Consider the following 27,427-nt stretch of genomic DNA (forward strand, 5'->3'; position numbering starts at 1 on the left):
TTAACATATGAAAGTATGTTTTAATTCCACACTTGGACAATGCTCCAAAGTTCATGTTCCGTAACACAAAAACAAACCTGATCAGCAAGATGTGAACTCCTAAGCACAAATTCAAGCCTCTTCTGAAAAGATGCAGTTCACTGGTTTTATGTATTTAATGCAAAGTCCTCATTTCCTGTTCCAGACTGCAGCTGAAGCATACATGGCTAGTTAAATACAGAAAAGCAAGGGAACAAATGAGTTTCAATTCTGTCTGCAGCAGTCTTTTACCAGAATGGAGAGCAGAAGTCTCAGGGAATGGAGAACTGCATCAGCAGACTTCATCTCAGCTAGTTCTAGACCGGTGTTTCTCAACCTTGGCAACTTGAAGTTGTGTGGATTTTCAACTCCCAGAATTCCCCAGCCAGCGTGCACGCTGGCTGGGGAATTCTGGGAGTTGAAAATCCACACATCTTCAAGTTGCCAAGGTTGAGAAACACCGGTCTAGACTGAGCATCCCCCATCAAACACCCTCTGATGATCTCCCTCCTCCCTCTGGGCTCTCTTTGTCAGATATTCCAGCACTGGCACCTCATTGGTTGACCCTAGGCCACTTTAATTTCCCGCAATGCCCTGGGGGTGATAATACATTCATCAGGGCATTGTGGAAAGTTAAAATGAAAGCTATGAAGCTGCTCTGCATTGAGTACCAGAAAAATATAATGGTGGTGTATCTTCTTAGAAGCTTCAAGCCATCCAACTGTACCAGACAATGATGTGGCTTCTGTACCTGGCTTCTGAGCTGATTATAACTGCATTATGTTAAAAAGGAGAGAGCCAGTCTGGTGTAGTGGTGAAGGCACCAGTCTGGGAGACTGTGAGTTCTAGCCCTGCCTTAGGCGCAAGGCCAGCTGGGTGACCTTGGGCCAGTCACTTTAAGCCCTAGGAAGGAGGCAATGGCAAACCACTTCTGAAAACCTTGTCAAGAAAACTGCAGGGACCCGTCCAGGCAGTCACCAGGAGTCAGACTGATTCAAAGGCACCACCCCAAATGGAAGTGCTAAGAGAAAGTATCTTAGGAACAACTGGAAACTAGACATTGCCAATGAGAACTCCGGATGGCTGGAGAATGGGGAAATGTGAACTGGGAGAAACATGGTGCAGCCTAAACAGGGGAACTGTGAATTACATTGATACACACGTGCAGCAGGATAGTTCTACCAGCACTGCACCACACGGACGCTGAGATGGCCAATCCACGTGAGCTTGGAATAACAGTTGGCTATTTCTGGATACCTGGGCTAAGTTTGCATACAACGTATTCAACCTGCTTGCTGAAATCAACCCATTTCTGGGGCTTGCAGAATACATGAGCCATAAACTAATCAAGCAGGCTGGATTTGCACAAACCAAAAATAAAAAATCCTAACCAGAGTTGAAATTAAGCGTAGTTTTATCAGACCTGGGTAAGCATGTTGTGCAAGCTATTATGGAGTATACAAGAGTGTACGTAAGTGACCACAGGTAGTCCGCGTTTAATGACCACAATTGGGACTGGAATTTTAGTCTCTAAGTGATCTGGTCATTAAGCAAACTTCGTGGTCGTTAAGCATCATGCGGTTCCCCATTAATTTTGCTTGCCTGAAGCCGGCTGGGAAGGCCGAAAATGGCGATCGTGTGACCACAGATGCTGCAACAGTCATAAATGCAAACCAGTTGCCAAGGGCCTGAATTGCGATCATGTGACCCTGGGATGTTGCAACAGTTGTAAGCGCGAGGACCAGTCGCAAGTTGGGGTTTAGTGTTGTCGTAAGTCCAAACTGTCGTTAAACAAATAGTCGTTAAGCGAGGACTCCCTGTATACCAATTTATGGGGAACTGATACCTGTACTCAAAATAATCTGCCAATTCAGTACCCGCAGTAGATGAATATAAATACCCATTCAGCACAGTCTGCGTATTACATATCACCAGAGTTCATCCTGCAGGATGAAATGTCAATCTTATGGCTACTTTGCTCATCTCATTTTCCAAGCAGCTGCAGATATATAAAAGAGGCTTTCCATAACCAACAATTAAGAGGAATGATAAATATAACCACTTTCATCAAGTGATTGTTCATACTGTATTTGCCCATCCTGTCCAACAGTGAACATTCTTGCCTAAAGGAAGCGTTCAAGCATCCAGAAAGGCTGTCAGGGATATATCCATGTTAAAGCACGACTCTCCATGCATGTCCCCCCAAAAGTGGATTATGATTAAAAAAAAAAAAAGATACTGTCAGTTTATTTACCTGTGCTAATAATCCTGTTTTGCTCTCCACTCCATAGATTCCAAGGTTCTATGGAGTCTTCTTACTACTTTCCTAAATCTCTGCACAGGAGAATGTGCCTTATCAAGTTTTCAGCAACAGAACAGGTATATTCCATACACATGTTCAAAACTGCTTTTCAGAAAAGTAAACGTGCTCTTGTATGAGGTCATATATTGTTCACCCCTAAAGCCCTCTTCTCCTTCCCCCAATTGCTTCTTACTGCTTTTGGAAAGTTCAGGATGATCTCAGTTGTCCTGACTTTTTTCAAATTGTCCAGATGCAACACGCTTCCATATAATGACACTTTGAGGTACAGTGAATCCCTCAGTAATTTATAAATGAAAAAAGAAGCTTATTAAACAGAAGGCTGCAGATGTGATATCGTTAGAGAAGAGAAACCAGGGTGTGTACCACCACACCTTCTTGAGAAGATTCCCACTCAGGACAGTCTTCCATATCACACTCCCAGTCCCAACAGAAAGGTGCTGTTGGAATGCAAAGAAACCAAGGGAGTGTAGGCAGAAGAGCTCACTTGCCTGCAATGAATACACTTTATTTTGCAAATCAAGCCAGGCAAGAACATGCACATGATGGTTCAGAAGACTGGGTGGTTTTCAACAGTCACCTCCAGGCTGTAGGCTGTGGTAGAATCACCGGTGCACAAGCAATCCCGGCAAACGATTCCGGGAAATGGAGGTCCCTCTCCCATTCATCCGTCTCAGTGTTGTACACTTGCACAATGCTGGTAACGTTGTTCAGGTGCCAGTTGTATCCCCCCACAACGTAGATCTTCTTCTCTAGCAAGCAACAGCCAGCCTCAGACTGTCCTACCCGCATGGGACTTACCATTGTCCACTGGTTGGCTTCTGGTACGTAATACTCCACTGCCAAGACATCAAAGCAACGATCGACATGGTCCATGCGGCCCCCGAGGGCATATATCTTATTATTGGCACTGACCATTGCATGCAAGACCCGTGGTTCATTCATGGGAGCTTTGAACTCCCACTGATCCAGGGCAGAATCATAGCAATGCAGAGCCTTTTTGTCTTCCACTGATATTCCATACCCTCCCGATATATACAGCTTGCCTCCCACTGTGGCCCCAGCGTGACCCCACGTCCTGCGTTTGAGGGGGCAAGCATAGCTCCATTCATTGGTTCTGGGGCAATATTTTTCCACGGATGCCAAGCTGCCAGATCTGTTCCTGCCCCCCGTGGCGTAGACCATGCCACACAACACGTTCAGCTGAAACAGGATCCTGCTCTCTTGCATAGCCTGAATGCGCAGCCACTGGTTCAAATGTGGATCATACCGGTAGCAGATGTCAAGGGCTCCCTCACCGCTGCGGTACTGCAAATGTTGTCCCCCAACCACATAAACAAAATTATCCAGGACAGCCACGCAGGTGTGGCTAGTCCCCACCTCCATCTCTGTCAGCTCCTTGAACTGGCGTGCGCTGCTGTCGGGCAAGTAGTAGACTTTGCCACTTACGGTCCTGTCGTTATCCGTGTATGGAGTGCCACCAAAAGCGATGAGAGAAAGGACATCTGAGCGAATTGCGGTTCGGGGAGACTGCATCTCGTGCTGCCGAAAAGGCAATATTTGGTAGTTGAAAGCTTCCAAGAGGTACTGCCGGCATAACACATCCTCCACCATAATGTCAAAGGTTTGGACGCTGTCCACCAGCTCCGAAGACTTCATGAGCGGGAAGCGAATGTGGCACAGGACCTGGCTGGCACTGCTGCAGCGTGTTGGGTCATACTGCAGCCATCGGATAGCAGCCCGGAAAAGGTCAATCTCGCTGCAGCTCTTGAGCTTGTTGCTCTGAAGGAAGAAAACAAGCCGCTCCAAAGGAAGGTGCAGGAAGTCGTCTTCCTCAGAAATCTGAAGGAAATGCCGGAAGGTGAAGGTATCGACTGACTCCTTCAGGGAGGCCAGGCTGAATGTGGTGGCCATTTGCCCAATGTTAAGGCAGGTCTCAACGCTCATGGCAGATTTCAAGAACTCCTCACACAGCTCCACCACTGGTACCATCTGCAAGAAGACGGCTGCTCCGAGCACATCCTGGATGCAGTCGAGATCAAGGGTGACTTCGGCACTATACGCAAACTCTATGATGTGCTTTAAGCCCTTGGCAGAGACACCTTTCAGCTCAATCACATCTTGGTTGGTTTCTCTCATCCCACCAGTGAACATGGCCCTAAAAGACCAAAGGACAGGAGACAAAATTGATCAGGTTCACCATTCCTAGACATCAGCAGGGAGAGTCTGCCCCAGGTTGCCAGCCAACTAAGAAAGTCTGCAACAAATAACTCGCCTTTTCACTGACTGTGATGCATCACGGTAAATTACATGTGCGAATCCACTGTGAGATTGTTTTTCTCAGGGAATAAGCAGACAAATTGTTATCAATGAGTAACAGAAATGTAAGCTTCCTTCTCTGGCTAAGAACGTCCTACCTCGGAAAATCAACCATTCTTTGTTTTCACCACCTCGTTAGACCTTCCACAAGCATCTGGCCTGTGCAGATGTTAAAGTGTTTTTCTGGTTCTGTGAAACTCTTGATGATTCTTTTACACCTCCTGAAATCACTGCCTTTTTCAATGAGCCTTTCTGAATTTTGATTTAGTTTTACGCTAAAAGCTGTCTCAAGTATCTCTATTAAAACAGAACTATAGGATTTATATTAGCATAGGTAAAGGTAAAGGTTTCCCTTGACGTAAAGTCCAGTCGTGTCCGACTCTAGGGGGCGGTGCTCATCTCCGTTTCTAAGCCTTAGAGCCGGCGTTGTCATAGACACTTCCGGGTCATGTGGCCAGCATGACGACACGGAACGTCGTTACCTTCCCGCCGAAGCGGTACCTATTGATCTACTCACATTTGCATGTTTTCGAACTGCTAGGTTGGCAGGAGCTGGGACTAGCAACAGGAGCTCACCCCGTCATGCGGATTTGAACTGCTGACCTTCCGATCAGCAAGCTCAGCAGCTCAGCGGTTTAACCCGCAGTGCCACTGCGTCCCTTCATCAGAAAGATGAAGGTTTCCCTTGACGTAAAGTCCAGTCGTGTCCAACTCTAGGGGGCGGTGCTCATCTCCGTTTCTAAGCCTTAGAGCCGGCGTTGTCCGGAGACACTTCCGGGTCATGTGGCCAGCATGACTCACGGAACGCCGTTACCTTCCCGCCGAAGCGGTACCTATTGATCTACTCACATTTGCATGTTTTCGAACTGCTAGGTGAGCAGGAGCTGGGACGAGCAACGGGAGCTCACCCTGCCGCGCGGTTTCGAACCGCCGACCTTCCGATTGGCAGCTCAGCGGTTTAACCCGCAGCGCCACCGCGTCCCTTCATATATTAGCATAGGAAGCAGTAAAATACGTATAGATGCATTCTACAGAGACCTTTTTGTGGTATGAGACAAAATCTTATGTGCAACGTACTGATTAAAAAAGAGAACCAGAAGCTTAGCTGCTTTAATGGACATACATGAAGTCCTTGCTTAACAACCATTCATTTAGTGATGGTTCAGACTTACAACAGTGCTGGAAAAACCAACTTACACCCATTCCTCACACTTATGACCATTGCAGCATTCCCATGGTCATGTGATCATGATTTGGATGCTTGGCAACTGGTTCACATTTGTGACTGTCACAGCGTTCCATGGTCACGTGATTGCCATTTTCGACAAGCTGGCTTCTGGCAAGCGAAATCAATGGGGAACCGTGTGAATAGCTTAATGAGCACATGGTTCGCTTAGCACCCGTGGTGGCTGGCTTAATGGCCCCTGCAAAAAAGGTAATAAAATCAGGTCGGATTCACTTAATGACCACTTTACTTAGCAACCGAAATTCCAGTCCCAATTGTGGTTGTTAAGCGAGGACTACCTGTAAAATAAGAACAAGTACCGCCTTGCTGCATTAATCTAACTGTCCATCCAGCCCTCCATGCTGTATCAAAACAGATGCATTCAGAAAGGTAGAAAAGCAAGAAATAACGAGTTCTCCTTCGTGGTTGCTCATTTATAGCTGATATTTAAGGTTTATGGCATTGAGTCTGAATGTAGTAAACAGCCATCAAGAATAGTAAATTCTGAAAGAACGCTCGTCCAAGAACCTATCCAATCCCGTTAAAATCATTTAAATTGGAGACCATCTAACATCAGATAGTGTGAATTCCACAGAGGAGCTACACACTATGTAAAGTACATCATTTTCCTAATCCTGGATCTTCTCATATAATTTTAATGGCTGAGCCTGAGCTTTAGCATGGCAGTTTACTTTAAAAAAGCATATTCTTTTAACGTTTTGTAATTCGTTGGGCACCACCTAGAGTCTTTCTTTTTCTTTTTTAATGTAATTTTATTGAAGAAATTTTTAACAAGATAAAAACAATGCAAATATTAGAAAAGAAACAAAGAAAATAAGACAGAATAGTGAATGAGTAAGAAAGAAAATAGAAATAGAAATAGAAAAGATTATAAAGAAGCGGCTTCTGATCTTTTTGACAGTGGTTATAAATGCATTTATATTTTACCCTCGCACTGCCTAGAGTCTTTCTGATTGAATTTGTTTACACATATTATAAAAGAAATCATTTTATTTTTGTATTTAATTATTTTATTCTTTATGGACCACTTTGGGATGCTTACATGAAAAACAGTCTAAATTTTTTATTGATTGATTGGCTCAATTTTGGTGAATTATGCTAAATAAATAAATAAACTGCATTCATACTAGGCTGTCTACTTGTTCCAGCTGGTAGGAAACAATTATTTTATTATGGCAACCATTATTTTATTATGTAATTGTGATTATTGGCCAGTTTTGCCATTTTGATTTTGTTTACATGTGATACAACTATGGGCCACTTAGCTGATGACTGGAGGAGCATATAAGATTGATTGACTGATCTAAAATGAGTTGTGACAGCTGCATCTTACCTGTCAAATCTACTGTTGGAGAAAAATGTTAAGAAGTGGATCCTGAGATGCATGTTTGGGCTAAAAACTGGTCATGCATGTGAAGATAACTAAGTTGTAATCTATTTGTTCTAAGGCTTGCAATCAATTCTGTTCTGCTGCACCTACAATCTTAATGTTTGTTCATGACCTAGACAACTTCTAAACAGCATGTTTGATATTGTTTCAAATGTGAGGCAGAACATTTTCTACCTATGTACTGTATTATAAAATTAATTATAACTTATGATCACAATTGGGATAGAATTTCCATTGCTAAGTGAGGCGGCTGTTAAGTGAGTCACATCTAATTTTACAACCTTTTTTGCCATGGTCATTAAGTGAATCACCTGGTCATTAAGCAAATCTGGCTTTTCCCATTGACTTAGCTTGTTGGAAGCCAGCTGGGAAGGTTGCAAATGGTGATCATGTGACCCCAGGATGCTGCAACCAACATAAATACATGCTGGTTGCCAAGCACCTTAATTTTGATCATGTGACCGCAGGGAAGCTGTGACAGTTGTAAGTGTGAAGACTGGTCATAAGTCACTTTTTTGAGTGCCATCATATCTTCAAATGGTTGCTAAATGAATGGTCATAAGTTGAGGACTACCTGTATATTTACTTATTTAATCAATTCATATGGCCATCAACTCACCCAGAGACTGACAAGGGTTAAAAACATCCATGACAAGGAAAATAATAAAAATAATAAAAGGTACTGCACCGGGGACCAGACATAACTCTTTATCATGCAGCGAGCTCATCTAACTTCCTGATCCAGCACCTGGTGAAGAACCAAGTCTTCGGGGCCTTCTTAAAGGCCAGCAAGGGACAGATCCAACCAAATTTTTGAGCAGATTGTCCCATAGGGCAAGCACGGTGACAGAGGAGTCATGCCTCCTGAGCCCCACAAGGCAACACTGATTAGATTAGATCAGTATTAACAGATATTACACCAATCAAATTGGAATGTTGCAATCAAGAACTGCAATCAATATTGATCGAACAGCTCTACCGAGGGTGGAAAACTGTAATGCTTATTTAGGGATGGGAAGACAGTAGAGTAGGATCTGGATGATTTATAGGCATCTGGTATGGTGTCTGAGTCTCAACTGCCCTGCAATAACAACAGTTAAAATGCTCCTCCCAGTTTCCCAAATAACACCACTGAAATTTATTTTTATGCAAAGAGACTTATGGGTTTGATTTTATATTGATTATCTACCCATGTTCTGAGCGGAAAAAGCCATCCTTTTCCTTCATGTTTATTTTGCACCTGGCTTGTTGCTGAGTCTGTGAAATCGAATAAGAAAAAAAATGACACAGATCCCAGAAAACTGAAGATTGCCCAACGCTGATTGACCAGGGAAATATCAAAATGCATCTCGAATGGACAGTTTTCTGGCCACACTTGTGGGAGCATATTAACTAAGGTAACAGCCTGCATTTTTATAAAAGTAAAGTCGAAGGTCAATCTTTGAATATGAAATCCACGTGTAGCGAGCTTTATGTCATTTCCCCTTCGTTTGGGTCCAGATCTCCTACAAACGATGCCCCCACTCTCCCGGCCTTCTGGAAAGGGGTTAAGACCTGGTTGTGCCACCTTGCCTGGGGTGGGAGGGGGGATAGCTGATCATGGGGGTGGTTGGCTCCTTGATGGGGCCAACGGTAACATCACTATTTCCCATCTTGACTTTTATATTATTCATTCTATATTTTTATATTGATATTATATTGTTTTAATGACATTTTATTCTTCTATTTCTAACTGTCGGTAAACCGCCCAGCGTCGTCATAGTACAAGTTGAGCAAGGAGAAATATGACAATAGGGAACTTTTTTAAAATTTCTTTATGCATCAGTCCTACCAGGTGCTTAAGCTTTGTTTACTAATTATACAGTATACCAAGCCAATGTTTAAAAATAAAGTTCCAACTGATTTCGGGGGAATGCCAGCTTCAACAGCCCAGTGGCTAGGGCTAAAGGGAATTGGGTGTTTCTGCCCCTAATTTTAGGGGAGGGGGGGAAATATTCAGAAAATTAGGATTAGATGCACCTAATTGGGCTCTGCATACAGCAGCTTTGTACTTATACCTATGAGCCATAGTTGCTGAAGTCTAACAGGATTTCTGCTGTAGATTTATCTGTCAACTTTTTATCACCGCCCATCTCCCCGCTAAGGATGTTTGCTGTCCACAGGACTGCAGCGCCCATGATTATTGCTGTGCTTTTGTTCCTCCTTGCTGCCACCACCAATTTCATACCTTGTTCTTGTTTTCCTGCCTGCACACAGGAATGCCAGCAGGACCAAGGGAAAGCTGGTGCTTGACATCTTCAGAAAGCAGCCAAGATTAGGGAGAAGGATATGAAGCCCAAGCATCTCTACCCAAGCACAGTTTCCCCCTCCATCCATAAATGGCTCGACCTTGGATCCTGTGAGACCTGGGCGCATCCTCATATAAACAGCTCGTAGGAAATACCTTTGTGTAAATACCACCTCACTTAAAATCCAGAGAGTTGCTTTTATTCGGAAGAGACAGTGGCCTGAATCAAGCAGCTTCGTAGGCTCCTATCAAAAAAATGAATCACAACCCATTCTGCGAGAAGAATGGGATCATTACGGCATTGTCCAAGTCCTGCTTTGACCAAGGTCATGTTTACCATAGGAAGCTTTCAGGAGTGAACTCGTAGACCATTGACCTGCTAAGCTACCGACAGCCACTGTTTTCAAAGGCAACAAACGGAAGATCATGGGATGCAGTTTCCCACCTCTTACAGAGGAGGACTGAAAATGCTTTGCCGCTACGAAGAAGAGCTGAATATCAAGAAAAGCATGGTCAACTTATAATTATCCTGATTTTTAAAAAGAGTGTTTTGTAGTCAGATTAGAGCAACAGCTGCCAAATGCTCTTAAACGCTATCACCTTCCTTTTACCCTTCATTTGAATCCAAATCAGATCTAAACCCAGACGGAAGATTATGTTATTCACTGTTCCGCGCAACGACCCTACAAAACACCCTGATTACAAAAGGAACCCTTGAAACAATTACAGCTCAGCGGCAAGAAAACACAGGGCCAGCATGTGGTGTACAGAATCAAACACAGCCATTAGCATCTGGTGGGAGATCTTCTGTCCCCCTTAATTGCTCCTTATTATGAAGAGCCATAAACCTCTGGGGTTGATGTTACTAGGGAAACAAACACCAATCAAAAAACAAGAACAAGGGTGTGCATATGCTCACAGACACACATGCAGCAGGCACAAATAATCACAAGCAGCCAGAAGATGGGAGGCAGAAAGTTCAGAAGAGGTGAGCAAGAAGTAGCCAGCCAACACACAAGCAGCAGCCTTTCCATTTGGGATGTTCTGAGCCCATCAGCACTTGGCCAATGACTCACCTCCAATGGGGGCTTTTTCACAGCCCACCCCAACACCACCAGACCCAGAGTGTGGTAGGGAAGGGGCATTTAGTAAGCCCCTCCCTAGCATGAAGCTCTGGTCTCAGAAGGAATGGTGGAAATTCCCAATCTAAGTGAAGCCCCGCCGATTTAGGTCAGAAATGAGCAGGCTTCGAGTATATTTTTTATTCCTCAGAACAAGGTGCAAGAAACAAACCCTTAAAAGAAAGGGACGTGCTAACTCAAGGCACATTCTGAACCTAGGAAATTGTTTTCAAAGCAAAGCTGGGCTGGTCGCACATTCGTTCAATTCCTGATTAGCTCAACTTTACATTATTTCAGCAGGTGAATTGCGGCAGAAAGAATCACATCATTCTGGGAGTCAGGTGCAAAATACTAGCATGGGGTGGTGGTGGTGTATTTATATTCAAATAACATAGAGTTCTAAGTAGCACAGGATGGTTTCCTCCCTGTTAATATTCAGAAGGGCACTTAAAATGCTGCTCTTCCTTAAAGCCTTCAGGAAAGAATTCTGAATTATGGGTGGGTCATCCAGCAAATATTATAAGAGAGCTGGTTGTTACCTTTTTTTAAGGCAGCTACCTGATCTGTTGATTTGAGAATTATTGCTGATTACTCTGTTTTGTCTGTTTCATTGTACTAGCTTAGATCAGGGTTTCTCAGCCAGGGTTCTGTGGCACCCTAGAGTTCCACGAGAGGTCACTAGGGGTTCACTGGGAGATCACGATTTATTTAAAAAATTATTTCAAATTTGGGCAACTTCACATTAAAGAGGTAAGTTGCATTCTTCATTTTTAGTTTAAGAACACTGTTAAGGCATACATACAGGCCAACCCATGAAATGAATGTAATAATTTTGTAGCTTCTGGCCTATATTTGAGCCTGAATGTGCAGGGGTTCCCCAAGGCCTGAAAAATATTTCAAGGGTTCCTCCAGGGTCAAAAGGTGGAAAAAGGCTGGATTAGAGGCTGCAGTTGAATGGAATGCAAATGTTATAAATAAATCAATGTTCACTGATGATCTCAAGTTTTTTTTTTTTAATCCAGAAACCTACTTCTGGTTTTCACCCAAGCATTCTCCATCAACCTAATCTGAGAACATTTAAACTTTTTCGTTTAGTATTTTGTTTTTGTTTTGTTCTGTCCATCCTTACCTTATACCTTTAGTATATTTATTGAGATGAAAATATTACAGCTTGAACCAATCCCAGTTTGACTGGTACTGCAGTGCATGCATTTATAGTTACTAATAAATTGCAAAGTGCATTTTTTTTTAGAAATTGAAAACATTTTGCAAAAAAATGTAACACTAGAAAATTTTCTGCCCTCCTTTGTCCCCCATCTCAGGTAGCAAGTACAAAGCAGAGCATGAGTCTAGGATAGTATCAGGGCAAAACAAATTTATTAATTTATATAATTTAGAGTCTCCCTGACCCCAACCCACTCTCAGTGGCTTATATTTTAAAAGCAAAAACAATAAAAAAAGAAATGTGCATCCAGAAGAAAAAACCACACCAAACAACAACAAAAAATCTACAGAGGCTCAACACCACCACCTATCCTAAAGCCTGGCAGTTCTTATGTTCACTACGCTTGAATCTTTTGGCTCTGTAGATTGCTTGGATTGATTCAAGGAGGGTTTCAATCAGCTCTGGAATCTCCCACTGCTGTTTACTTTTCCTGAAAGACCTCGAATGTGCAACACCGCAGAGCTACACATTCCCTTAAACCACAGATCGGTCACTCTTTCAGGAAGTTCATAACCTTGCATATTTGTGAAAAAAAACCCATTAGTATATTGTTTTAAAAAACACCAAATCTTATGAGAATTCAGGCAAGATATACGCAATCTCACAAGATTTCAGCCATTTAAAAGTAAGTTTTGTTGTAAACCGCCCACAGTCCCTCTGATGGGAAGAGATGGGCGGTGACAAATTTGATAGATAGATAGATAGATAGATAGATAGATAGATAGATAGATAGATAGATAGATAGATAGAGTTTTAAATCAAAGTTTTTCAAACTTGGCAACTTTAAAGATGTGTGCTGGAGAATTCTGGGAGTTGAAGCTGGCTGGAGAATCCTGGGAGTTGAAGTCCACACAACTTAAAGTTGCCAAGTTGGAAAAACACTGTTTTAAATTATTTGGGGAGGTCCCTGGACATCGCCTGGGTTTCACAGGGCACCTGTAATGTTTGCCTATCCTAAAATACTCTCAGACTCACAAGCAGAAGCTGAATAAAGTCTGGTTTATTTAAGAATAGTATGCAAGTACAAAGAAAGCTGAGAATGAGAAAAGCGCACCAAATGCAAACTAAAAAACCCCTCGGTACAAACGAGATCCCTCCCCCCGTAGACTCTTCCCAGGCTCACAATCCCAGGTGCTCCCAACGGCTCTTGACGTTGCGGTGGAAAAGTCCTTGAGCCGAGCACATAACCCAAACACATTCCATTAACATGAACATAGATACAGAGCTTGGCACAAGGTCAGCAACATGGCATGTGAAATGTTACGATGTACAGTGCAGTGAACATGACAGCACCCACTGATGCCACATTGCCAACTCCTGCTTTAACACTGTCCTTGAACTCTTTTTCGGTTTCAATTTCACCTGGGAAGCAGCTCTGACGGTTCCCGGCCCTTCTTGACAATATATAGGCTGAGTCCAGACTTTGCTAGCTCAGCTTCCTGCATTTCCCAAAAGCACTCTCATTCAGCAGTATCTTTGCCTTATACAAGCATAGGACGTTGCCTCACTCCCAAGCAGACTCCTGGCCAGCACAGACCCCTGAGCCACAAAGCTTAGCAGCTTTTCAGGGTCTCAGGCAGGATCTGCTCCAGGCCTCACCTGGAGACGTCTGCAGTTGATGCCAGCCTTCCTTGCATACAAGCCAGCTGCTGAGCAGCAGCCCTCCCGCGCAAAGCCACCATTTTGTCTAGGACCAACAACTTCAGCGACGCTGTCTGCCGAGCAGCGGAAAGAGCAGAAAACAGCCTCTCACCTGAAGTAGTCACTGCAGGCCGCCAAAACCACTTTGTGCACCTGAAAGACCTCATTGTTGATGGTGAGGATGACATCCAGCAACTGGGCCTGAGCCCGTAGAGAAGCCAGCCCATGCAGGAGGGTGACGCTGTGGCCCGGAGCTGAGAAAGTGCATTTCAGCGTGCTGTTCTTGTCCGCCATGCTAGAAAGGGGGAGAGAGAGGCATACATTACAGAGTGTTTTTTTCTTTAATGGTTCTTACAGTGTAATTATATGTGGGAAAGGCCTTGGGAGACTGGGCCAAGAGCCGCTGTCAAGAGAATGGTCAGATAAGAGAGGGCATAGCCCGCAGATGGATAGTGGGAGGGGCAAGAGGCTCAGAAGGGACCCTCCCTAGTTTCTCAGGCTGTAAAGGAGATGCGGGGGGGAGATTTGTACTTTCAGACTTGCAAGATTCTGTCAATGTAGCTCTACAATAAAGTAGAATAAGTTCATCTGGTTGTGATTCCTATCTGGTGTACCCCGCGAGGCCAACATCAACCAGATGTAATGGAATGTGGGAAAGACATTGGGAGACGGGGCCCAGAAACGCTGCCAAGGGAACAGTCAGATAAGTGAGGGCAGAGCCCGCAGCTAGATAATGGGTGGGACAAGAGGCTCAGAAGGGACCCTCCCTCGTTTCTCGGGCTGAAGAGGAGATGGCAGGAGAATTATACTTTCAGACTTGCAAGATTGATGTCAGCCCCCACCCCCACCCCCGCTGTAACAAAAACGAAGACAGGAAGAGTGGCCTTGGAATATATGAAACTGAACATGACATAACTTAATCTTTTCACTGAAAAGCCATTAGAATGGGAAGTGGTGGGGGGCTGGGGGAGAGCGAGAGAGGTTACATTGCAGAATGTGAAGTAATGGCATTAAAAAAAAACACTTTAATGCCTTCTGGCCTTGCAGTCCCATGCTTTGTGCTACTGTACTTAGGAAGAAAAAATGTAAAGAACAGCATCGGCTCCTTGGCAGAGGCTCTGGGAATGGCACAAAAGAAAACCTTGCATGATTCTTCGCCAAGGCCCACACACCACGACTGTGGTGATTGGTTGGTATTATTTGCTTGCAGCTGCACACACAGTTTCAACCAGTTCAACTCACCTTGGGAACCTGGAAGAAACTGGAACTTGGATTTTAGCTTTAACTTCTTGCCTCTCACTCCTTCAGGACCATCAGCTCCATCCCACCATGACCTCCTCAGCCTTCCCTTTCCTCTCTGCCCATTTACAGGTAGTCCTCACTTAACGACCATTTGTTCAGCAACCATTCGAAGTTATGACAGCGCTGAACGAATGGTAGTTGTGGCTGGTCCTCGTAGTTATGGCCGTTGCAGTGCCCCCACAATCGTGTGATCAAAATATGGGTGCTTGGCAGCCTGCCCACATTTACAACTGCAGGGTGCACTTCAACTCCCCCCACCTGCTTATCTCCCCAAATCTCTGCCTGTTTGGCTGCCCTGCACTCCACTGCCCCTTGGGAAGGCCTTGCGAGGCCTCGGGAAGGCCTTGCACGGCCAGCAGCTGCCTCACAAAGGGCTGGGCTGGGCACACCTCATCAGCAGTAGGAGGAAGAAGATGGTGAAGGTCAGCTGGGGCGGCAGAGTGCAGGGCAGCCAAAAGGGCAGAGATGGGGGGGAGACAGGTGGGTGGGGGGAGTTGAAGCAGAGGCGAGCAAGGCAGGGCAGGAGAAGCGTGAGGTCCTGGCCACAACCGGGACTACTGAAACTGCCGTTGCTAAGCAGTGCAGTCACGTGATGTTTCGCCTAATGACCACTTCGCTTAGCGGTGGAAATTCCGGTCCAAATTAGGGTTGTTAAGTAAGGACTACTTACTCTTTCTTAATATATTTCCTTTGCAATTTAATCCTCTTCATTCATTCTCTTTACATAACCAAACCACTTCAATGCAGTCACTCACTTTTGCATACAGTCCGTATTAATTCAACACCTACTTATTCCTGACCCTTTCTCTTCTTATTTTACCACATACAATTCTTCAGTACCCCATTCCCACTGCATTCATCTTTGTGTTCCTCACTTCCATAAAAGCAGGTTCCTGTACACAGCTATTTTTGTTCCTTTCAACAATAACTCCTATCAACAGATTGCATATTATATATACACGGCCTTCCTATTAGCATTTACCCATCGTAAAACATTTCTAGCCATTTCTCCGTGTTTAGTTAACATTTTACCAAGGTCCCCAAATTCATTTACTTGCCCTTGTTTTTCTCCAGTCATATATACCTTGCAATCGTTTATTCTATTTTCAAGCACAACTACGTTTGTTTCTGTGTCTTCTGTGCAATTAGAGTCGAAAGTTGAGTGCTGAATGCAATAAGAGCAGGATAGGATGGATGGATGGATGGATGGATGGATGGATGGACGGACAGAAGACATCAAGGAGACTAAATGGTATGCTTAGCAAATAACGAAGGGAGACGAAGACGAAGAAGTGTGACATCCCATTTGTTTTTTAATATATTTATGGATACATTCAAAAGGAATGCTTGTGATGTTAGGGATATGTTTCTGGCAGACATGAATGCCCATGTATACAGATGAAGCTATGTCATTGACTGAGAACCCAAACGATTTCCAATATAGATTGGATGGATTTTATGATGCAAAGAGGAGCATAGATCTGAACGTTAATATTACCAAAGTTTCTCCCAGTTTTCCAGACACACAAGATATCTATTTTCCTTTGTTTTATTTCATTTGTTAATTGATGCTCTTAAAATGCTCTGCTTTTATCTTATTCAACAAACACCTATGCCTATCGCATCATAAGCTTGGCCAACCACAGTTTTCACACACTGCTTTTAACAAGTCAGAAGAAGTGTCGAATAGGTTACCAGCTTTAGTCATACCCACGCAGCATTTCCTGCTAACTGCAAGGATTACAGGCAGTCCTCGAATTATGAACATTCATTTAGTGACTATTCAAAGTTATAACAGTGCCGGAAAAAATGACTTGCGACCAGTCCTCACACTTAACAACTGTCGTAGTGTCCCTGCGGTCACGTGATCAAAAGCCAGGCATTTGGCAACTGGCGTGTATTTATGACAGTTGCAGCATCCCAGGGTCGCGTGATCGTCATTTGCGACCTTCCCAGACAGCTTCTGACAAGCAAAGTCAATGGGGGAAGCTAGATTCGCTTAATGACATGATTCACTTAACAACCACAGTGATTTACTTAACAATCATGGCAAAAAATATCATAAACTTGGGCGTGACTCACTTAACAACTGCCTCAGTTAGCAACAGAAGTTCTGGTCCCAACTGTGGTCGTAAGTTGAGGACCGCCTGTATATTTGCCAGTTTGGGCACAATTTAGCCAGAGTGCCCTAAGTGCAAGCAAAGGGCAGAAGGTTGAACTAGGTTATCTCCAAGGTCCTTACTAATTGTTATACTCCGTGATTCTAGGATTAATCATCAGAGGTTAAATTTAGTAACCTTCCTGCCCCCCACCAATTACTTTTGGGTCACTTCATTTAAGTCTATTTATCACCGCAACAATTCTACACTTAACAAGAGAAAAAAAGTAGTAGCAATCCTAATTTTTTTTCCGGGTGTCCTAAACATAATATACAAGTCATAGCATTAATGTCGAAGTCCCCCTCAAGTCAAGCTTGATTCCTGGTGACTTACATTGATGTATCCATGCGGTTTTCTTGGCAACAATATCAAAGCGGATTGACCTGCCCTTCTCCTGTTTTTCAAGTCTAGCCTACTGCCCTCAAACGTCTTGGTGGTCTCCCATCCATGTACTAACCAGGCTTGATTCTACTTAGCTTCTAAGCTCAGATGAGGTCAGCCAAATATTGCTACCCGCAGAAGCCAAAAAAAAGATTGTTAGGTCCCTTTCAAAAGTAATGGTATTCTCTCTCACTGAATGACTCCCGTTCTGTTCCTTCCCAACAGACATATTTCCTGCTTCTAAAGGGACAATTTGACACCTTACAAATAAAAACAAAAACATGTAATATAGCCAGCCTCCTTCAGATGAATCTGAGGTAGCTATGGTTACCGAAACATTTGAGATCTTTATATTTTGCTGCTAAACACCCTGGCAAAACAAATCCTCAGCACTTCATTTGGGTGGGGGGGAGACATGTCGGCAATTCTCAGACCTGGAAAGTACGTAAGGATGAGCTACACAGCCTGCTGTTGGCATGCAACAGATTTGGGGGGCGGGGGGGTTTACCACTTTAATTAAAAAGCCAGCATTAAGCAACTAAGAGTTGGCTTGAGCGTATCAGAAACACCATGCAGCATTCCAGTAAATAACAGCATTTTTTGGGAGACATCCATTCAGCACTAAGGAGACCAGAAGAAAAAAAAAAGCAGCTGGTAGCTTAGTTTTTCCCCCTTAGCTGCTCACCAACCTCTGCCCTGTTGGTTGTGATCTTAGAAAATTCTCTGAAGGGCACCTGGAATCCTGTCTTGGGCTTGACAGAGGCTTGTTCAGATTTCTTGTCATTGTGCCTTGAACCAAGAAGGGACAGGATCCTGCAGCTGTTCATTGTAATGGAAGAGCTTTATGCCAGCAAGTTCTTGTTTGCAGCTGGCCCTCCAGTGCAGATTTTTCTCTTTGCAAAACATCCTGCCAAACTGCTGAAGAATGCTAAGTTAATTGAGAACACCCTTTTAATGAAATAATGCTTTAGGTCCCTGAGTATTTCCAAGTCTATTTTGGGAAGCATCGATCCTACTGCTGGCTGGGGAATTCTGGGAGTGGAAGTCCACACATCTTAAAGTTGCCAAGGTTGAGAAACACTGGTTTGGACTATAAAATAACATGTTATTCAGATTCATGCTGGTGCAGAAATGACTCCCATGCAGCCTTGAGGGTTGAGACAATCACAGTGTCTAGCCACAAAAGCATATCCGCAAAATTACATCTGGTTTAAGTATCTTAACTACATCTTTTATTCTGTTTACAGGAGTTTTATTATATTATTTTTACTTTCTTGTGGCGTGGTTTGTTAGCCCCCAAAGAGTTATGTATTTAGGATGAGCAGCCATATTCATTGCCTAAACAAATGAATAAATAATGCACCAACTTCAATCCTTTTTGAGCTGGCCAGACTTTGGAACGGTAATCCGCACCTCAGTTCACTTTGTGGTAACGTGCTGTTTGTGAGCTTATCCCTGCAAAGTATCTGAAAATTGTAATTGGTGCAAAATATGACAGGCTCTTGACCAGTGCAAAGCAGAGGGGTACGATGGATTCCTGTATTGAAAGATCCCCATTGGTTGCCAGTTGTCTACAGGGCGCAATTCAAGGTGTTAGCATATACCTGTAAAACCCCTAACTGGATTTAGAGTTGGACTGTATTCTGAATCTGCCCAGCATTGCAGATCAGTAGGAGACCTGCCCAAATTATTCCTGCATGCGCCCAACATGGACTGTAGTTGTTCCTTTCTGATAAGGCAAGAATTTCTATTGTTCCAAGGCCAGATTAAACAAGAAATGATAGATCTCGTGCCTAATGGGCAAAAAAGGTGGGATAAAAATTTTAAAAATAAAGTAAGATTTATTTTTATTTATTTATTCGATTTCTATAGCCGCCCACCTCAGCAAGAGCCTATTTACCTTTTATTTCACTTACAGATACAGGCAGTCCTCACATAATGACCATTTGTTTAGTGACATTTCAGACCTACAGCGGTACTGAAAAAACCGACTTACAACCGGTGCTCACGCTTAGAACCATTGCAGCGTCCCCATGGTCACATGATCACAATTTGGGTGCTTGGCAGCTGGTTTGCATTTATGACCATCACAGCATCTCGTGCTCACATGATCGCCATTTCCTACCTTCCCAGCCGGTTTCTGGCAAGCAAAATTAATGGGGAACCGCATAATTCACTTAACGACCATGTGGCTCGTTTAATGACTGCAGTTATTTGCTTACTGACTGCCGCAAAAAGGGTCATAAAACCAGGTCAGAATAGGGTCAAATGACCGCTTGGCTTTGCAACTGAAATTCTAGCCTCAACTGTGGTTGTTAAGCGAGGACTAGCTGTAGATGCAAAAGGAGTGAATCAGTATGAATTAAGACAGCAGTGATGTGGAGTGGGAGGAGTTAATTTCATTTAGGAAAACAGCATGAGCATAAGAATGATCTTCTCTACCTGACAGTCGCTATTTGATGTATGGACGAAGGACTTACGGGTCCCCTACATTTATTCTGTTAAAGAAAACAAGGTAATTCCTATTTCCAATTCTCTGACATTGTGACATCACTTTCAGTTGGTCCCATAATGCTGGAAGCAGTGTTGAATCCAAATCAGAGAGTGATGACTTCCGACTCCTGCTCATAATAGTCACCTGAGGCCAGCAAATGTGGAAGACACACCAAATCCCGCCCTTGCACTCAGATGTCCCACACATGCTTTGTTCATTCTTTTGCTTATGAGGAAGAAAGAAACAGTACAGAACAAGCACTGATACTTTTGAACTTTGGTGTTAGAGAAGGCTCTTGAAAATGGAGCCTAGAACCAATCAATCCGAAGTTCTCACTCGAGGTCCAAATGAACAAGCTGAAATTATCGTATTTTGGACACATCATGCGAAGACCTAGCTCTCTAGAGAAGACCATGATGTTGAGGAAGGTAGGAGGAAAGAGAAGAAGAGGACAACCAGCAGCAAAGTGGATGGACTCACCTACAACGGTGATGGATGTACCATGGTGAAGGACCATGTCGGGGACAGGTCATCCTAGAGAAAAATCTATTTATGTTTGCTAAGGGTTGACACCAACTTGATGGTACATAATCAGTCAATTAAAATTTGAGTTTTCCAAAGAGTTTTTGGAATGGATTTATAATGCGGGGACCCTCCTGCTTGTGCTTGGATGTGGTGGCTATTGCAGCTCAGGATTCTGTTTTATTTCTGTTGTGTGTTTGTAAGACATTTTGAGCCTTGGCATAAGGAGCACACAAACAGGTGTACATAAATACACCCATACATACCTACCATCACATTATTCCCTTTTGGGGGAAGCAACTTTATGCCAAGTACAGAAAAGGAGTGAGCACCAGTAAGCTCAAGAAATTAGAGATGAGAGATAAATCTAACTTAAATCTATACCATTCACTATACCTCTCCATACATTTCTACAGGTAGTCCTCATTTAGTGACTGCCTAGTTTAGCAGCCATTTGTAGTTACAACGGTGAAGGAAAAGTAATTTTGTGACCAGTCCATGCATTTATGACCTTCACAGGTCTGCAAAGCAAAAGAAAGCTGAAGTAAGAATGGAAGGACAGTCAGTTTCACTTAGCGACTGCTTTGCTTAATGACCAAGATGCCAGTCCCAATTGTGGTCGCTAAACAAGGACTACCTGTATTCAACTTGTGCTACACAGTAAACTACAGTAGTGGGTTTTCCAGAACAAGCATGCGTACAACTGCGTTGTAGGAGTTAATGCACTCCAGAAGTTAAATGGGGGGGTAAAGAAGATATAAGGAATAACTGTAGGTTGGCCATATGTGTAACAGAATAAGTGGCACTTGGCCTGAAAGAGAATGTTTGCATTAAAATCCCTATATACAGTAATGTCAAAACTCAGCAGATGCCCAGAATAGTACCAGCCTCACCTGCTTCACATTAAAAAAAAAAAACACCTAGATCAGGTTAAAGATCAATCTGTCCAAATTCTGTGCCACTCAAGGGCCTATCAGATATACTTCAGAAATTCCAAATCAGGACATTAGGAGTTTAACCCTCTTTAACCTCTGCTAACAGTTGATGCTGCAGGAACAATGTTGATATCTCTGTCCTCCATTAATCTGTCTAGACCTGCTAATTGTAAACAGCTTGGAGGAAAGTCAAGAAAATAATGCACTGCAAAATGCACACTAACAAGCCTATAAAACTCAGGTCTTTCACACACAGTGGGAGCAATTAAAACAACCAGAGAGAAATCTAGTTATTTTAGGTAGATATATCTAGAATCTAACTTGATCCTGGTGTTTATACTAGATACTAAAATTTTAGCTAGATAGCAACATACCATACAGAACAATTGCAAGTGGACCATTTCTTCTATTTACTTCTTAACCAAAGCTAAGCCTTTGGCTGAGTCTCACTTTATGGCATGAAGATATGCATAGGCATCTTCACCTGAATCATAAACTTGGGAGAAGACACATATTGGGGCAGATACAAGATTCTGGAGGAGAGAATCATACAGGGAAATTAAACTACATAGCATAGCAGGCTAGGCAAAAGCAGAGGCTAAGGGAAATCAGTGTGCTCTGTGCTGGAACACGTATCACAAGCTAGAAAAAGGCTGCACAGAATAAGAGGACTAACTGCGGAGAAACGCATAATCATCTTCAGGGAAAAATACAGGATGAGTTGGAGCAGAAGAAATCATAGATAGAGGAATCTCTATTGGGGAGAGCGGGGATCTATTTCCTAGTCACCTAGGAAATAAGCAAATAAGAACTTTAATAAAAGATTATCGAAAGAACACTCAACCATGAAATGGTAATGGGGAGTTGGACAAGGGAGCAATTATAGGAAGATAATTGTGGAAGGTTTTGTGGGGGTAAGCTAAAAGCTGCATCATAGGAGTTCAAGATCAATAAAGGAAGTGGGCATGGTTAAACGGAGCACAGGTCATTAGATGAAATGGCGGCCAGCAATCTGGATGGTTTTTTAAAAACTAGATATACCCAAGCAAGTTGTGGGTGTTTGATGGTCCTTTACAAGCAGCCATGCCTGGCATTTCCAGTCATGTGGGGACGGGGAGAAACCACAACATCCCTCCTGCGTGTGGGCTTCCCCAGAGACATCTAGTTGGCTACTGTGGGACAGGTGTGCTGGACCAGCCTAGTCCTCGCTCTTCTCCAACAGGCCTCCTTTAAGTTCCTGGCAGAAACGCAGGCAGAGGACAGCACAAGGACCTCACAGATGGAGGAAGATGGGAAACTATTTTGGGAAAATGTGAGGAACAAGAGGGGACAGAAAATATTATGCTGCAGGGGGCATGATCACATAATGAGAGAAAGGGGCACCTATGTTGCATCGCCACTGAGTTCCTGGATACCTAGAACTGTTTTGGAGTAGAGCAGCATAGAAATACCAGTAATAAAATACCTAAGCATGTTTTAACTTGATTAGGACAACCATATTTTTCAATAGAAGAGAACCTTTGTAGCTTTGGGTTGAACTGCAGAGTCCTTGGTGCTCTCTGAGCTTGTTTGTGTGCTTGCAGACGTTTCATACGAGGTAGCATTGCTAGTTGGGTAATGAAACATCTGCAAGCAAACAACCAAGCTCAGAGAGCACCAAGGACTCCACAAACATATTTAGGTTACAAAAATTGGTGTAATCACTAGATGGCAACAAAGAGTTGGGTTAATTCAGCAAGTCTGATCAAAATGTTGTGTGAAAGCAACCAGAGGACAACCTGTAGCCCTCCAGATGTTGGGTCACACTAGTAAGGGTTGGTGGGAGTTGACATTCAACAACAGGTTGCTCCTGTGTACTAAAAGGAGAGAGGGAAAGATCTTTGCAGGGGGAAAGCAAGGGCTGGGGAAGAGCCAAGGACAATTATAGGGCATTAAGAGGAGGAAAAACCTTTCGAGGGGCCGGCAGAAAAAATTGTGGGGTGGAAGGAAGACCCAAAGGCTCCCCAGCTCACTTTTAAGATGTGATGGACTACACCTCCCATCATCACCAGCCTGACAGATCTCTACACTGGTGGGTCTGGAGTTCATCATACAGGGAGATAGACGAACATAAGAAGTATGGATGGACGGACATAAGAAGTATAAGAACATGGAGCTGTGCTGCTGGGAAAGACAACCCACCCTCACCCAGGATTACATTGCCCGCGCTCACAGAACCTGAGTAACCAGGTCAGTCCTAGTGCATTTGCACAGCACACTATCCTTGTTGTTGTTGTTTATTCATTTAGTCGCTTCCGACTCTTTGTGACTTCACGGACCAGCCCACGCCAGAGCTTCCTGTCGGTCGTCAACACCCCCAGCTCCCCCAGGGACAAGTCCGTCACCTCTAGAATATCATCCATCCATCTTGCCTTTGGTCGGCCCCTCTTCCTTTTGCCTTCCACTCTCCCTAGCATCAGCATCTTCTCCAGGGTGTCCTGTCTTCTCATTATGTGGCCAAAGTATTTCAGTTTTGCCTTTAATATCATTCCCTCAAGTGAGCAGTCTGGCTTTATTTCCTGGAGGATGGACTGGTTGGATCTTCTTGCAGTCCAAGGCACTCTCAGAATTTTCCTCCAACACCACAGTTCAAAAGCATCGATCTTCCTTCGCTCAGCCTTCCTTATGGTCCAGCTCCCGCAGCCATATGTTACTATGGGGAACACCATTGCTTTAACTATGCGGACCTTTGTTGTCAGTGTGATGTCTCTGCTCTTAACTATTTTATCGAGATTTGTCATTGCTCTTCTCCCAAGGATTAAGCGTCTTCTGATTTCCTGACTGCAGTCAGCATCTGCAGTAATCTTCGCACCTAGGAATACAAAGTCTTTCACTGCTTCTACATTTTCTCCCTCTATTTGCCAGTTATCAATCAAGCTGGTTGCCATAATCTTGGTTTTTTTGAGGTTTAGCTGCAAGCCAGCTTTTGCACTTTCTTCTTTCACCTTCATCATAAGGCTCCTCAGTTCCTCTTCGCTTTCAGCCATCAAAGTGGTATCATCTGCATATCTGAGATTGTTAATGTTTCTTCCAGAGATTTTAACTCCAGCCTTGGATTCCTCAAGCCCAGCATGTCGCATGATGTGTTCTGCATACAAGTTGAATAGGTAGGGTGAGAGTATACAGCCCTGCCATACTCCTTTCCCAATCTTAAACCAGTCCGTTGTTCCGTGGTCTGTTCTTACTGTTGCTACTTGGTCGTTATACAGATTCTTCAGGAGGCAGACAAGATGACTTGGTGTCCCCATACCACTAAGAACTTGCCACAATTTGTTATGGTCCACACAGTCAAAGGCTTTAGAATAGTCAATAAAACAGAAATAGATGTTTTTCTGAAACTCCCTGGCTTTTTCCATTATCCAGCGGATATTGGCAATTTGGTCTCTAGTTCCTCTGCCTTTTCTAAACCCAGCTTGTACATCTGGCAATTCTCGCTCCATGAACTGCTGAAGTCTACCTTGCAGGATCTTGAGCATTACCTTACTGGCATGTGAAATGAGTGCCACTGTTCGATAGTTTGAACATTCTTTAGTGTTTCCCTTTTTTGGTATGGGGATATAAGTTGATTTTTTCCAATCTGATGGCCATTCTTGTGTTTTCCAAATTTGCTGGCATATAGCATGCATTACCTTGACAGCATCATCTCGTAAGATTTTGAACAGTTCAGCTGGGATGCCGTCGTCTCCTGCTGCCTTCTTATTGGCAATGCTTCTTAAGGCCCATTCAACCTCACTCTTCAGGATGTCTGGCTCTAGCTCACTGACCACACCGTCAAAGCTATCCCCGATATTGTTATCCTTCCTATACAGGCCTTCTGTATATTCTTGCTACCTTTTCTTGATCTCTTCTTCTTCTGTTAGGTCCTTGCCATCTTTGTTTTTGATCATACCCATTTTGGCCTGGAATTTACCTCCGATGTTTCTAATTTTCTGGAAGAGGTCTCTTGTCCTTCCTATTCTATTGTCTTCTTCCACTTCCGTGCATTGCTTGTTTAAAAATAATTCCTTATCTCTTCTGGCTAACCTCTGGAATTTTGCATTTAACTGGGCATATCTTCCCCTATCACTGTTGCCTTTTGCTTTCCTTCTTTCTTGGGCTACTTCTAGTGTCTTAGCAGACAGCCATTTTGCCTTCTTGGTTTTCTCTTTCTTTGGGATGTATTTTGTTGCCGCCTCCTGAACAATGCTGCCAACTTCTGTCCAGAGTTCTTCCGGGACCCTATCTACTAAGTCCAGTCCCTTAAATCGATTCTTCACCTCCACTGCATATTCCTTAGGAATATTAGTGAGCTCATATCTAGCTGATCTGTGGCTCTTCCCTAATCTCTTTAGTCTGTTCCTAAATTGTGCAAGAAGAAGTTCGTGATCAGAACTACAGTCAGCTCCAGGTCTTGTTTTTACCGACTGTATAGATGTCTGCCACCTTTGGCTGCAAAGGATGTAGTCAATCTGATTTCGGTGTTGCCCATCTGGTAAAGTCCATGTATAAAGCCGTCTCTTAGGTTGTTGGAAGAGAGTGTTTGTTATGCAGAGTGAGTTGTCTTGGCAAAATTCTATCAGCCTATGTCCTGCTTCGTTTTGTTCTCCCAGGCCATGCTTACCTGTAATTCCAGGTGTCATTTGACTGCCCACCTTAGCATTCCAGTCTCCTGTGATGAAAATAACATCTCTTTTAGGTGTGTTGTCCAGTAGATGCTGCAGATCCTCATAGAACTGCTCTACTTCAGCTTCTTCAGCATTTGTGGTTGGGGCGTATATTTGGATCACTGTGATGTTAGATGGCTTGCCCTGAATTCGAATTGAGATCATTCTGTCATTTTTTGGATTGTATCCAAGCACTGCTTTAGCCACTTTACTATTAATTATGAAGGCTACTCCATTTCTTCTGTGGTCCTCTTGTCCACAGTAGTAGATCTGGTGGTCATCTGATGTGAAGTGGCCCATTCCAGTCCATTTCAGTTCACTAACGCCCAGAATGTCTATCTTTAATCTTGACATCTCACCAATAACCACATCCAATTTGCCCTGGCTCATAGATCTTACATTCCAGATTCCAATGGTGTGTTGATCCTTAGAACATCGGATTCGCCGTTCACCACCAGCACCGTCGGCCGCTAGCCGTCCTTTCGGCTTTGAGCTAGCTGCGTCATCACGTCTGGGGCTAGTTGAACTCATCCTCTGTTCCTCCCCAGTAGCATTTTGACCATCTTCCGACCTGGGGGTCTCATCTTCCGATGGTATACCGACATATCTCTGGTTGTACTGATCCATTTAGTTTTCACGGCAAGAATACTGGGGTGGGTTGCCATTACCTTCCCCAGGGATCGCATTTAGTCTGACCTCTCTGTCATGACCTTCCCATCTTGGGTGGCCCTTCACGGTTTAGCTCATGGCATCATTGAGGTGCTCAAGCTCCATCACCACAACAAGGTAACAATCCTTTGCTGAAGACACTATCCTTGGTTTAGCTTTAATTCTGCTGGGCTCTATCGTGGCCTGAATAGCCAGCACATAGGCACAAAATGGGCTAATGCAGTAACCTGGCTAACCCTGGCGTGCCACTACAGCATCTCGGGGTCCCCCCCAACACGCCGACAGCCTCCTGGCAAGAGCCCCGCCCAGCTTCCAGAGGTGGGTCAGAAATCAGAGAAGGGCAATCCAAATAACAGTGCAAAGCAGGATGCAGGGCGGGGGAGGAACCCGGGTGCACTAGAACGAGGGAACCGCACCGTCCTCCGGGCGGAGAGGAGCCAGGGCGGGCTCTCTGTTAGGGGGGAGCAGGTTCCCGCGTGTGGCAGAGCTGGGGGTGAAGCGGCGCCCTCCCCTCCCCTCCCCTCCCCAAGGAGGTGGGACTCCAGACGGCGGGGGGGGGGTGCGCAGGAGGGGAGCCGTCCTTCCTCCGTGGCTCACCTGCTGAGGCTGCTGCTGCTCGGCGTGGACGGTCGCTCGGCGAAGGTTTCGGCCTCGCCGGGCTCCGCCATCTTCCCGCCGCCTTCCGCTCGCTGGAGGCCGCCCCAGCCGGGGCTCAG

At 44.1% G+C, this 27,427-nt stretch overlaps 1 protein-coding gene across 1 annotated transcript; it reads right to left on the reverse strand.

The window, feature by feature from the left end:
- Window positions 1–27,427, reverse strand: KLHL26 (kelch like family member 26). The gene is made up of 4 exons (XM_063290832.1): window positions 27,309–27,427; window positions 13,680–13,862; window positions 2,273–4,496; window positions 1–206 (listed from the first exon to the last, which is right to left on the reverse strand). Exons 1-3 carry the CDS (start codon window positions 27,377–27,379, stop codon window positions 2,915–2,917), a joined length of 1,836 nt encoding a protein of 611 aa, XP_063146902.1. The 5' UTR covers window positions 27,380–27,427; the 3' UTR covers window positions 1–206; window positions 2,273–2,914.

Source organism: Candoia aspera, chromosome 1 (genome assembly GCF_035149785.1).
Source record: "Candoia aspera isolate rCanAsp1 chromosome 1, rCanAsp1.hap2, whole genome shotgun sequence".
Taxonomy (NCBI): Eukaryota; Metazoa; Chordata; class Lepidosauria; order Squamata; family Boidae; genus Candoia; species Candoia aspera.